The following is a 14,486-nucleotide window of genomic DNA, read 5'->3' as shown; positions in this document are numbered from 1 at the left end:
AAAAACTCATCACATTCACAGTGAAGTACCACAACTCCCTCTGTTGGCTTTAATTTGTATTTGACTGTTTTAAATGTCTGATCTACATTGTTTTGAAATGTCTTTAGAGACATTTCAAAGTGGTCCCATTCTCACCACTCAACTCACTCGAGTGATTGGCTGATGCTCAAAGTCCCACATGTAAAACACTAACTTTCGGAAAACTGCCTTTAGTGCTTGTTTTGCACACACTCGGGACATTTTACACCACACATTAAAACTACACAGTTGTACCTATTGGTCAATTTAAAACCATCATCACAAATTGCTCTGCTCTTCAATGTAACTGTTTTTAACTGTGTTCTGCTGTTGTTTGTTTCTTTTCTCGTGCGTTCTTTCGTGTGTATTCATTCTGTTTTAAGTATACTCTCGACATCACTGAAAATGAAGGCATGCCCTTACTGATTCTTTGAGAGTTAAATAAAGGTTGAGTGAATACATCTTTAGTGACATGTTCTGGGCACATGAACGATGTGGAAGACTGAGCCACCAGCACCCTGTAAGTTTAAGGCCTTGGTAAAACTGCAAAACACAACAATGACATATTATCGCCTTTTAAGTGTTAGCAAATAGTTGCGTATTTATACATATAGCAGATTCAAAGCAGCATTATAATTCATTTCAAGTTGTGTTTCCACAACTGATGAATATAAGTCCAACATTCACTCTCCTTTTGGTCTCCATTAACTTTTGAGGGAAAATATCTGGTTCTTAAGCTGCTAAATGTTCCACTTTGTTCACTAGCTAGTTGCTGACTGTGTGTGTGTCGTTTGGTGTTGGCTAACTAGTGTAAAGTAGGGTTTCAGGGTGTGAACCCACTAAAAAACAGCTGCAACTAAAAATGATGCGATTTCAGACTAGGAAACCAAAACAAAATGCTGAAAGACGCTAAAAACCTTTGTAGAGGCGAGGGAATCTGCAGAGACAGCAAAAGACTTGTCTTTGGGCTAATAACTACAAGTAATCCCATTCACATACATGTAGTTATGCAATCCAGTGTTAATATAAAAATATTGATATCTTCTTTCAGATGATACTGAATGTCTGTGAAAAGCTAGACATTGTGAAAAAGGACCCCACTGTTATTGCACAATTAGTATTAAAGAACAAAAATGTGTCAGAACTGTTGACAAACATTATTGAATACTGTAGTCTAATTCTGCCTGAGCGTCACAGCCTTCAGTTCTAGCTGCAAAAGCATGAACATTTACTGCCCTTAAAAACTCCTCTCACTACTTCTAGTGCATTGAGATGTCAGTTTTACTCCCTGGCAGTGGACTTTTTAATGAAAGAAGTGAGACACACTGAGAAAGAGTCTGTTTTATTGTGCCACTAAATGAAATCAGATTACCTGGAGCAAATGTGCGGATTCATTGCGACATGCTGCATTCTCTAACAACATTGCTTGCTGTTTGGTCATTACTGCTGAGGCTAGAATAAAATGATGTAACAGGGCGATTCTTCAGGGAGCACTTACAGCACTCCACAAGAGCCACAATACATATGCACGCAGTGAATACTCTTGAGCATTTTGATCGTCACTGGTGATTTAAAGGAAAATGAGAGAATGTGAAAACTGACACTGTGGTGAGGAACACTGCCACTGATGTCTGTGTGCACATACTGTCACCAGATGTGAAAATTACATTTAGTGTCTGAACTGAACAAAACTTAATCCAGTGCAGACAGTCATGAGGGTGGAAAGCCTACAGTCTATTTCTGCATTGCACTGCAAGTATGTTCTCTATAATTAAAAACATGGAGTCCTGAGTATCTTACATTGCTCCTGCTATGTGAGGGGTTTTGTTTGTGAGCCCCTATTCAGTTTTCTTGACCTTGTTTCAAGTGGAGAATTCTGAGTTCCATGACCCCAGTGCTGCAGAAATAATAGAATCTGTGATTAACTGAAATACTGCATGAAAACAAAAAGATATTTCTCTGCAAAATCTCATTCTCTTAGTGTGTAATACAGTTACAAGGAATTAAACATCTGATTTTCCCTTTTTACAGCTTCACATTGTGGCAGTAATCCATGTATTGCATTACCATGAGCTTTTAAGTGTTGATTATGATAAAATTCTAAGCAATGGTTTTGTCAGTCTTAACACTGCAATTCTAAGATGTTTTCCATTTAAAAATTTCTAAATTTATCACTGAGGCTGGAGACTGAGTCAGGCACACTAATATAGCAAACAAATCACGATCAGACCTAAAGGATTCAAATAAAGAAAATTTCATTTTGCACTATTTGTGTGTATATATGACCACTAAAGTTTTGCCATTTTTTTTTCAGTACGTAACTTTGACTTTAACAACAGTTACAATTTCTGTGAGTGTGTGTGTGTGAGACAGACATCAGACACTGATTTCAAAACATCCAGTAGAGCTCACTATAGTTTCTTTTCTTTCCCACCATAACCTTTTTTGTTTTTTTTTCCTGTCTCAGCAGCTCTTAATAAACTCCCAACTTGGAACTTAGATGAACTTCTACACAGCAATTCAGACAAAACACTGTGAATATGAGCCCAGATACTTTGTGAAACTGTTGGTTTTCAGGCAGTTAGCTTGACTGGAGGAAATAAGAGCCATTAAATTTGAGAGGCAGCTTTGAACCTCTTGATCAGTGGAGCTGCCATCTCTAGAGCTTGCAGGCGCAGGATTCATGACATTATGTAAGGCACAGTATGCATAGAAAATTATCAACTGAGCTGCAATGCATTTCTGTATGTATGGTTGCTCTTCCCCACTGTTTCATTATCACTATTCCAGTAACAAAAAGTGACTTTAACTCACCACTGAATTGGGATTCAAAGTTTTACTAACTGGGTACTAAGAAAATAATGCTCCAATAAAGGTGCCTGTGAATGGGAAAAAAATTGAAATTAATAAGTTATTACCATGCTATTACCCTGAACCAGATTATGCATCTTGATGCCGGGAAAAGCATTTAGGGCCCTGTCAGAGTCATCCGGCACTTCCAGTATGCCAGTAACATGAATAAACGAAGGCTTGTTGCAATGTAAATCTCTTTGCCCTGCCAGGGTTTCAGATATCATTCCACTCTATTTCCCTCAGTGTGGCCATTAAGAAGACATATGACCATGCAAAACGTCACCAATAAAGATGATGGTACAGTGCTATTATTGAGCGTCTCAAATCATCTACAAGATGACTGAGCCGTTTAATGAAAGAGGTGAGCTAGGAAAAGGCTCGGAGAAATGCTGTCTGTAAGGAAGTTGCAATATATAAGGACAGGTTGGCAAATCAATGTGCATATGTGTCAGTGAGAGAGAGAGAGAGAGAGAGGGTGGGACTGCAAAATAAATTGTGTTTGTGTGTGTGCGTGTGTGTGGGTGCGTGGGTGGGTGCTGCAGAGTTGTAGCAGGGTGTTCCAGGAATCTATGTGATCAAAGCCCTGAATATGTAGAGTGATGAACTCTTTGAAAGTGTGTGTTTATGTGTGTGTGTGTGTATGTGTGTGTTTTTGTACATGTTTGTCTTTATATTCATCACTGTATTAACAGCCTTTCAATTAACAACTAAATCACCGCAGACGCAGTTATTTTCTTGTCAACGCGGGAAACAAAGACTTGTAAGGGTGTGTTTCCACTTTCCATTTTTAATGGGCAGGAAAGTGCTATGAGACTGAAAAAAAACCCTGAAAAAGAACAGCACTAGGAGCTGTCCACAACAATGTCTACCACCCTCAAGTTTGGTCAGTTTGTGAAGAGAAACTTTTAACTTTTAGAATTACACTGAACTGTAAAGTCACTGAAATCTGTTCTTTTTCTGACTATTCACATTACCCTTCTAATGTAAGATGTTTCTTAGGACAGATTTATAGTGCACACAAGGGGTTAACAGGAGTCCACTTGTACGCAACACTAGACACATGTATTGCATGTGATCAGGCTTCTGCTGTTATCATCTGTCTCCACAGTTCTGCACAGTGGTCTCTATGTGGTAGCTCCGTAGCTGCCCCTGGTGTATAGCTACATTTTTCAGGAGGCGCATGTCAGCTTTGGTGTAGCCTAAGTGTGGCATTGCTGGAGTGGTTACGTGCGTAGGTAGCAACAGCATATCCATAAATCAAGCAACCTGTTTTACTCCTGTGTTTTCAGATATCACTGATGCCAACAAACCTTTAACACGTGAAAATCTTTTGCCTGATCTCCAATGGTTTAACTTCTCTCCTTGCTGCAGTGATGTTCAAGTATACTCCAGGACCCTGTGACATCACTGTTGGGTGTGGTTACAGGTGCAACCAATCACACTTCTGGCCACACCCAACCACACCCATCAATGCTGCTGGTTGGGGACATAGGTAAAAAACAAAGGCTTGAAACTTTCAGCCAGAGAGGGCACCAGAACACTGTTTTTAAGCCTGATGTGAAGTTACACTTTAAAATATTGGGATAGCAGTTCTTTGTTTTGTATGTTAGTGGTGGAACTACTCGTTTTTTCACTTCACACAAGTCACTGTGATGAATAGAGAGATAATGGCAATCAGAAAAGAACACCCAGTGACCCCATTCCCATTTACTCTGTATAATGATGCCTGTGTTGTTTACTATTATGATACTGTTTTTATGACATACTGTCTTTCTTTGATTGAACCCCGCAGAGTTTACAGATTCAATCTAACCCACCCTGACGGAGTCACACACTGATTGCCATCCAATTACACTGCATCAGAAATGTTTTGTTATGGCCCACATTCTGGATTCTGGACAACAGATTTATTCTAAAAGTGACAAGCACCAACAACTAATGGAAAAGCCAAGGTTACACTGAGGTGAAGCATAAATATTTAATTAGACTGTTATATTAATCCAAATACAGTAAATACAGATGTGAAGGAAGATAAGATTTTAACTTTTGTCTTGTCATGAGTGCAGGTCTAAAAACCATTATCTAATCCAGAATCTTAATCACCACCACATCTCCACATTAATTAATTTTGCCCTTAACTCCAAACAACAGAGGGACAAAATGACTGACACCTCAAGGAGATTCTGACTCCATCAGTTTAACTCAATCAGGCTGCAAGGATAATCAGGTGAAGCCTACATGTAAATGCAATCTGTGGCAGTCAATAATACATAAACAGTATTGACTTGTGAATGATTCACTATACAACAAATCTATATTAACTCTCGATGACAAATGAGGTTATGCATCACCGCAATAATAAACCACCCAAACCCCCAGACCACACCACACATTATCATCATTAGAGTAGGTGCTGTACAGTACGAATAGAATAGAATAGAATAGAATCATTTATCATTTGTTTTAGTTTTGGATTAAAAAATGGATTAAAACTCAAGTATCATCCCACATATCAAGAAACACATTTACAGCCGTGGCAACACATCATCGTGTCTTTCAGCTCTGGCACCACAAATCAGGCATAACCAGCTCTTTGTTACAAATCCTTTCCTCTCCATTTCTCTCTCCTCTGTCCCTAATTCACCTTATCACTTTCTGTCTATCTTCATCACATGCTGTCTCAGCGGGGTTTCTTCCACGGAACACGCACAGCCACATTCATGCATGCCCATGCACCACAGTGACACACAGGTGTGCACACACGTACGGATCTGGATTTGGACAGATGTGTCACTACACACGCAGGCACATGCGCATGACCGCAGGCACACACGCGCACGCGCACACACACACACACACACACACACACACACAACACACACACACACACACTAACACACACACACACTGCAGGTTTTGGTTATGCTAATTCATGTGCATTATTTTCTATAGGCCAGTGAATCGAGACACAGCATAGTGAGCCCAGTGGAATAGTTTGCCTCTCCACATCAAAAAAGAGGAACTATATGAACAGATGAAAGAAAGTAAGACACAACAACACATCTACAGGACACAGATATACATATCTATATACTAGAAAAGAGACAGGCACACAGGTATGCATGAACACACAGGAAACAACAAAGAAAGATTGACAGCAGCAGAGGATATATGGATGTGTGACCCTGGGAGAAGAAAATGGGTTGTATTCCCTCTGTGAATAGGAAAAAACGATGGGGACCAGGGATTTTTATGATCCGTTCAGGCTTCCTGAATACTAGAATAGAGAGGAACTGGCCAAGGTCAGAGGCAGAATTCTCTATTCTAATTTGGAGCGTTGCTCACCACCCAAAGCAAGAGTCAGGGATTAATTTAGGGATCCATTCACCACGCCTGTGCGGGGGGGTTATGGGGTGAGAGGGTGGATGGCAAAACATGACGAAGAATTGAGGAGCAGAGGAAGGGGGATAGAGTCTGAGGAGATGAGGGCGATAAGGGTAGAGGTTGGAGAAGCGGAGAGAGATGGAGAGACAGATCAAGAGAGGTGGAACAAGTGGGCAAGAATGAAGAAGGGACAGAAAGAGGGTATGAGAGAGTGAGAGAGGTGGATATATGTAGCCTGCAGAGAGAGAGCAGACGGTTCACATAGAACAGCTTCATTCTCAAAACACTCCTCCTCTTATGGCCCAATGCCTCCATTTGTGTGTGTGTGTGTGTGTGTGTGTGTGTGTGTGCGTGTGTTTGTGTGTGTGTGTGTGTGTCTGTACACCTATGAGAAAGAGATAGACAGATGATATGTGGGCAGGAAAGAGAAATGGAAATAGACAAGTACAAGAGGAAGACAAACAGCGAAAGGGTTTGATATCTGAATAGAATGAGTAGAATGAATGAAATCTTAAAGTAAAACACAAGAGAGAATAAATATATTTAAAGTAAAACACAAGAGAGAATAAATATATATATATATATAATACAGGGCTGCATGGTGGTGCAGTGGTTAGCGCTGCTTCCTCCCACAGTCCAAAGACATGCAAAATGGGGACTAGGCTAATGGGATACTCTAAATTGACCATAGGTGTGGCTGTGAGTGTGAATGGTTGTCTGTCTCTATGTGTTAGCCCTGCGATGGACTGGTGACCTGTCCAGGGTGTACCCCGCCTCTTGCCCGAAAAGATGCTGGGATAGGCTCCAGCCCCCCCGCGACCCTACTAGAGGATAAGCGGTAGAAAATGGATGGATTGATATATAATACAAAGGATAAAGCATGCCTTATTCTCCTGTATACTTCTCCTCTTGTCAATACGTCCCATGAAAAGACCAAAGACAACAATATTTTCGTCCATCGCTCATTACTGACTTCACTTGCCTGTCTGTAGCTCTGAGCCCTCAGCCCATGCGTTTCAACTGAAGACATAAATCTTTAAAATGGGGTCATAAAAACTTACATAAATACAGTTTAACTTTTAAATAGGCTACTTAATTTCCTCAAACAGCTGGGCACTGTAGCTTTTAGCTAACTTCACTCAAACAGGAATAAATTGTGTATTTGTTCGAGACTATTTTCAGCTATACTAGAGTATAAAACAGCAGGATATTACATGTGGGACTGATTCAAAATAAACACAACAGTGGCTGTGTGCACGGTAATAAAGGAATGTGTACAGACATACATGTCCTCCTCAGGATGAACTGTGTTAACTTTGGTGATCTGCTAGTCTGTCAAGGAGTTAGACTTGTTAATATGGAGGTCTATCACACACAGGAACAAGCTACCAGGCTTTGGCAACACAGACAATATTAAACAGGATCAATTCATTGTTGGTTTTGGTCTTTAAACGTGATTTGTTGACAATAAAAAATGTTGCTGATCTTATCTGTTAACATACCCTTTCCCAAGTTAATTTCCCAATAAACAGATTAGAAAATCCGTCTTATTCCTCAATATCTGACAGTGTAAGATATAAATTCTGTATCATGTTGTTTCAACTCTTTACTGAAGCTATGTGATGTTTACACTTGCTGGAATCTTAAAACCCAAGACTCCATGTTTTTTTATGGTTGCACCATTCTGTCAAATGGAAACACTCTTGATGTCTTGCACATAGAGCACAGCGTGATTTTGTTATAACTAAGCCACTGGTCATTGGTGGATATACTGTGGTAGAAATAGGAATGAGAGTACAAAGAGAGAGAAAGGTTTCAGGCAGGGTTGGACTGGCCATCGAGCATAACGGGACAAATCCTGGTGGACCGTCGCATCGTTGGGGGGGTAGAACGTCAAAAAATCCATAAAGTTTTCACCAGCCCTGTCAGCCTCTTTACTGGCCCTCTCTGTGTGCCTGTCACTTGGGATACAAGCGTGGTCGCACCCCAGTCGAAGTCAATAAATCCAGGGCTGGAGCAATTTCTTTCCCAGTCCAACCCTGGTGTCCGGCACCCACTGTAACATATCTCAGTCAGCTGGGCTTCAGTGCATGCGTGCTGGTTGTAAAACACCTGCTGATTGGTTTTTAACTCTAAGAAATGACTCAAAATTTCCTCTCAGCACACCCCTTTCTTCATCACCAGTAAATTCCATACTCCTCCCCTCACATTATAACAAAGCCACCTGATGTGTATTCAGTGTGTACCTTCCCACTCACACAGATTAACAGTGAACAGAAATAGATGCAGCATGTGATGGTATTCGTGGGTGGGAGGAGGCAGATGGACTATTAATTTTCCAATCATTGTAGGTTGTCTATTCATTCATGTGGGGCAACAATACAGGGGGTGGGAAACAACAAACTTGGAAATTGCATTACACAGTTTGATTTATGATTCTATGTGACTTGCATTTGGCTGCAGTTAAATCCTATAATAATGCCTTGCGGGGACAGAAGACGTCTAAATTCATTTTCTCATGCATAAAACAACATAAAGCTATTGCCAGGTGATCAAAACATTTCAGACTCTGAAGCATTCATTTTATGCCCTTTTCAGTAGCCTTGTTTGACAGTAGGGCAGCTTGAGTCAGCTTCCATTCACCAATTGGAGATATTTAAAGAATCTTGTTAAACACATTGATATAATACCACAAGGAGAAGCACTGTATTGTTGCATTATACTGTATTGATTTTGTTCGCACTGGCTAGTTAACAGCTCAAGTGGTCGATTTGTTAAAGTTTAATGAGATAAGGAGGTAAAATATTACAGTACAATCACTCGAAAATTTCCCCAAAATAAGATGGATGCACCATGGTACTGTGTTAATAAGGGGATATGATATGATAAGATACCCTTGAGGGAAATTCAGCTTGTAAAGACATTACAAAAAGCTATTCAAGATCCACCGTACAATGATGAAAAACACTGAGCACCTTGTTCATTTTGCAGCAAAAGAAACACAGATTTTCATATTTTCATGCTATTTTCTTGAATCAACATAACCTCCACACAGTGCTCACGCCCATAACATCTATTTTTCAATTTATTTTATTTTTTTTTATCAAAGTGCAAATACATCAACTTACTCAAAAACCTATTAAAAGTAAGAACTGAACCTTCGTCTCCTCTCATGCAACGACATTATATCACACACTTCTCTCACCAGGAGGCAGATGAGCAAGAGACTTACACAAAGGGTATCCCGTGGACATTGTTGCCATCTCAATCATAAACACACACAAGGACACACACAGAGATACATCTAACCACGTTCAAGGCATTTAGATTAGCAGGGCTTTCACCCAGTGTCACTCAGCAAAGTCATGTGAAAACACAGACAGCTATAACAAAGCCGCTTGGAGTTTGGACATCTCACCGTTCTGGGAGATAAAAGAATAACAATGATTGTGCCTAAAGACACCAGTCAGATTGAAGGAATACATTTACTATAAAAGCCTTCCACCAGCCAACTGTGTGCTCTCATGGAAAAAAAAAACATCCATAATCATTATGAAAGCAAAAGTGTGGGATGATCAGGATATCAGAGAGTGCGGAGAGAGAACATCAAATAAGCACAAATTCAATTTAAGATTATGTTGTCGACAAGAAAATGTCCCAGCATTTCATCTTAGGTTATTCTTATTCTTTCCTGATCTAACACAAAACAGACCAGTGCCCATTGTAAAATATGTCAAAGACATGTTCAAGTATTCAACAGGACCGGCATACATCTTGATAAATATTTTCTCATTACACAGACATTTTTCATCGTGATAGCATTTTTCATATTTTGACACACACCCACACCTGTAGCATACTGAGCAGATCTGAACTGTAAAGCCTTGTTAACACCGATTTGCCAGTACAAACATCTCAAAGTCTTTCTCACAGGCTTCCAGGTTGAGAGGCCATGTGAAGGATTAGATCTCAACTCCCACAGTACAGACAGGGATGGTGAAAGATTAGCTGTCATCCCTCAAATGATCCGAGAGGACACAAGTACCAACTGTTCCCCTCTGTTCTGAACACAAAGGAACCATTTTCACCACTGTCTGCAACTGTTCCGAGACTAATTTTATGGTTGTAACAAGCTGCAGTATCTCGTGATGGATAATATCTTTTTTGCAGATGGGGTGGATAGTGCTAAGTGGGATTAGATGTGGATAACATATGGATGTGATTAAAAACCTGTGTTGGCCATAATTGTTGGCAAAACTAACCAGTGACATTGCCCAGCACCTACAAATCAACATTTCAAAATGGCAATTTGTTCAGCAACCATTGCAGAAAAGCCAGTTTTCAAACAAAGTCCACCACAGAAAACTCAGCTCCTGTATTGTGCGTGACAAAGATAATGAGGTTGCAATCTGATCCTTTAAATAACTTGAGTTCCTAATTAAAGCAATCTTTACCCAACAGTGTGGTGGGGAGAGAGAATATAGAGACTGAAAAACAAACACGTAGAGAGAAAGCAATACAAAGATAAAGAGAAAGAAAGAGGAATAAATACTTGCATGTATTTGTTCCAGCCTCATTTTTAAGTCACTTAAACACTTACATGCGTTGGTGACGGCAAAGCTGTTGGCGGTCTCTATGTTGTCGACATGTGGGACCAGGTTAAAGGGAGCTTCCGTAGCATTAGGGCTGGTGTTGTGAAGGAAGATAGCTAGTCGGAACGCTGTATACTCCTGATCAGTATTCCTAATGAACAACCCGCCTAGAGAGAAGGACAAAGAGAGAGGGCAAGGAGGAGAGGAACATGATGGAGAGGAAAGGAAGTGAGTTATTGTAGGGCGGAGAGGGGTCGGAAGGGTGCGTGGTGAGAGAGGGAGAGAGACAGGAAGAAGGAGAGTAACGTGGGGAAAGAAAGATAGATAGAGAGGGAGGGCAGAGAAAAACAGAGGAGGGGAGGGAGAGAAGAAAGCCAAGATCTTCATTAGCTTTGTTACAAAAGGTAATTTGTCTTTCGGCACATCCTCGCTCTCACACACACATAAACATGACTATAGACACACTTACGGATACCCACAGTGTGTATTTCATTGATGAAGCTGGAGACTGACAGAAAGAGAGAGAGGAGGAGAAAAGAGAAACAACTAAGCCGACAGGAAGGCAGTCAAAGAGATAATGAGTAGGAGAGGATATAAAAGAAAAACAGGAGGGAGGAAGGCCAGATCAAAAAGTGTCAGCTAAATAAAGGAGGCGCATGAGCCATGAAAAAGAAAAGAAGAGGGAGGTGAGTGCTAAGTGTCAGTTGGCCTTTAAAAATGAGAGTATCCCTCAATACGGTGCGTCTGACAGAGTGAGAACGAGGGGAGACGAGAGATAATAAGAAATAGTGGAGACGGCGTCAGAGGAAGAGTTAAGGAGAATAGGAACGTGACAGAAATTTGGGAAAGAGAGAGATCTGGTATCTCTGGTTAAGAGTGGCAGATCACCACCTCTGTTTGAAAAAGCTGGGGGAGTCATCTGAAGCCTGATTAATAATACAGGAAAGAAAAAAAAGAAAGAAGAAAAGAAAACACGGAAAGCTGTGCTGGAAATAAACTGAAAATATATAAAATACCAAAATATTATAATTGAAAGACAACTGGCAAAGTCAGTCTGTAAGATGATTCAGAGTGTTGTAGGTGGACACAGGCAGTCAGAGATGATAGAATAACTGCAATAGAGCCATGATCAGTATAAAGTGATGAAACATTCACAGAGAATTTGAAAAAGTTCAGGTGCCATTCTGGGAAAACTTAAAGCTGAAATCAAAGCAGCAACATTTGCTTCCCAACGACATCTGGTACACCTGGAAATGTAACTGCCCACTGTTTGTCTCCATGAAATACCGCACTTCTACATTTCTTCATACAGCATGTTGGACTGAAGTAAACTGATGTGACCCAAGTTTAACTGAATCAGACTCAGCTCAACTCAGCTGGATTACACTGGCAGATTGTGAAGCCTGGACATCGCATTGGTGGTGTGGGTGGTGGTGGTGGTGGTGGTGGTGGGGGGGGGGGGGGGGGGGGGGGGGGGGGGGGGGGGGGGGGGGGGGGGGGGGGGGTGTGTGCCACCTTATAGCACACACACATTCACAGACTGGCCAATGTCCCAATATGACATGTTATTGCACCAGTTTCTCAAATACATTTCACAAACATTCTCATCTGTGTCATTGTCTGTTTCTGTCTCTCCCTCTCTTACATATACACACACACACACACACACACACAAAGACAAAAAGAAGCTGTTTGTGCTTCCAGTGATATTACACTTGTGTGCAATGCAGAGATATGCAAATGACTCCTCAAGTGAACTGCTGGAGAGCTGAGTGAATGATCAAGTATGTATATTTGTGTTTAAAGAAGATGGTCAGTGTGCGAGAAGGAAAGTGTTCATGTGTGTTCTTCTGCATGAGAACATACGCTGTACACAGTATGTATGCGTGTGCATGCATACATGTTTACTGTGTGCACACAAGTATGCATGCCAGTGTAAAAGTGTGCACGGGCACGTTGCACATGCGTGTGGATGCACATTTGCAGCTGTGCGCACGGCATACAGTATGTGTGCATTTTTATGATTGCATGTGCACATTCTACATGCACACATGCATGCTTGAAAACCAGTGCAAATATGTGTGTGTGTGTGTGTGTGTGTGTGTGTTTGTGTGTGTGTGCCAAGCAGAAAATATTTAGCGTATTAAGTTTATTGGCAGCTGTAGGGAGACAGAGTCAAGGAGCTGAATTTCATTATAGGACCTCCCAGCTGCCCCCCACAAGGAGTGATGCAGTGCATTCATTATCACACACATGCCTGCACGAATGTGTGTGTGCATGTGTGTGTGCCAGAGAGAGGGATAGAGTGAGAGACAGAGAGAGAGGGTGAGATTCCATGCATGTGTGGTCCATATGCACTTAGCAAACCAATGATGATCCAGAATTTGTTAAGTTTAAGTCGGGTTGAAAGACAGGCTTCTCCCACACTGACAGGAAAATGGTAACTGGAAAAGGGCAGAGAGAGATGAGGAGAGAGAGAGAGAGCGAGAGAGAGCGAGAGAGCGAGAGAGAGAGAGAGAGAGAGAGAGAGAGAGAGAGAGAGAGAGTGCTGCAGTGTCTAAACAGTGAAGAAGACTAGAGGGGAACAAAGCTCCCTGAAACATTCATGAGCCCAGAACAGCCTTTAAGATACACGCAAATACAGCGAAAGGATAGACAGAGTGAAAGAGTTAGTGTGCATTTATAAAGCATATGAGTCACAGCAGAGATGCAAAATGTCTTGGATGCAAAACAAGAGGGAAAAGATGCACCAGAGGGAAAATGTTTCCATAGTTGTGTGTTCTTCCTTTCCATTACCCCTGTGTGAATTTCTTGTGTCTAACAGTGATTTTTAGTGTTTTGGTGAGTGAAGGGTCCCGCTGCAACCCCCCTTGTTTTCTAGGTGACTGATATCCGCTAAAATCCACTAATATTCAGTGTAGTGTGTCTGATCTGAGTGTCCGTGCGTAAAATCCGTAACCCTCCAACTCACCTATCTGCACTGAGCTGGGGAAAGCCCCCGTCGCCAGCCCCCAAAGGGCGGAATACACCCCGAGAAAGTGCCAAGAAAAAATAATAATCCTCATTTTTTTCTTTCCTTCAATCCCTTCAGAAACTGTTGAGAGACATCGAGAGAAAGAAAGAGGGGGGGGGGGGGGATGCGAAAGAGAGAGAGAGAGAAAAAAAGGCGTCAGAAAAAAAGGGGAATAAAGAAGAAAAGATGAGAGTTTTTCCCCCGTGTTGTCCAGCAGTATTCCTATTCCATGATGGGTTCGTTCGTTTCTTCCCCTGCAGTGTCCGCTCCGGAGAGAGCTGTGTGTCCGGTGCACATGTAAAGACGGGGAGAGAGAGGGAAAGAGTGGGGAAACTCGCTAGAATGATTGGCGAGCTGGGAGAACAGTCTGCATGGAGGAACTGGACATGCGCGCCCCGTCTCTCTCTCTCTCTCTCTCTCTCTCACTCTCTCTCATTCCCACACACCCTCTATTTCTCTCTCTCTCTTTCTCTCAGTGAAAGGGTCTGTTACTCTCTCTCTCTGTACCCTCTCCTCCTCTCCATCTCCCACTTTTCCCTTCCCCTTCTGCTGTCTTTAACTTGCTGTTACACTGAATTCCGCTGTAGTCTATTGATAAGGTTTGGTCAGGGGACATGTAAGGAGAA

General features: G+C 41.5%; 1 protein-coding gene across 6 annotated transcripts in view; it reads right to left on the bottom strand.

Moving 5' to 3' along the window:
* The window catches only part of gria4a (glutamate receptor, ionotropic, AMPA 4a), a 107,066-nt gene extending 92,875 nt beyond the window's left edge, over positions 1-14,191 (bottom strand). For all 6 annotated transcript variants that reach the window (XM_056374045.1, XM_056374050.1, XM_056374046.1 and 3 more), the window contains exons 1-2: positions 13,819-14,191; positions 10,856-11,014 (exon numbers count right to left, since the gene is read on the bottom strand). In XM_056374045.1, coding sequence (XP_056230020.1) covers positions 10,856-11,014; positions 13,819-13,912 — 253 coding nt within the window. In that variant the 5' untranslated portion in view covers positions 13,913-14,191. The remainder of the gene's footprint in view (positions 1-10,855; positions 11,015-13,818) is intronic.
* Between the last annotated feature and the right edge of the window lie 295 nt (positions 14,192-14,486).

The sequence above is a fragment of the Seriola aureovittata genome, chromosome 4 (assembly GCF_021018895.1).
Source record: "Seriola aureovittata isolate HTS-2021-v1 ecotype China chromosome 4, ASM2101889v1, whole genome shotgun sequence".
Classification (NCBI taxonomy): domain Eukaryota; kingdom Metazoa; phylum Chordata; class Actinopteri; order Carangiformes; family Carangidae; genus Seriola; species Seriola aureovittata.
The sequence above is the reverse complement of the archived record's forward strand: the minus strand, read 5'-3'. Positions and strand labels throughout refer to the sequence as shown.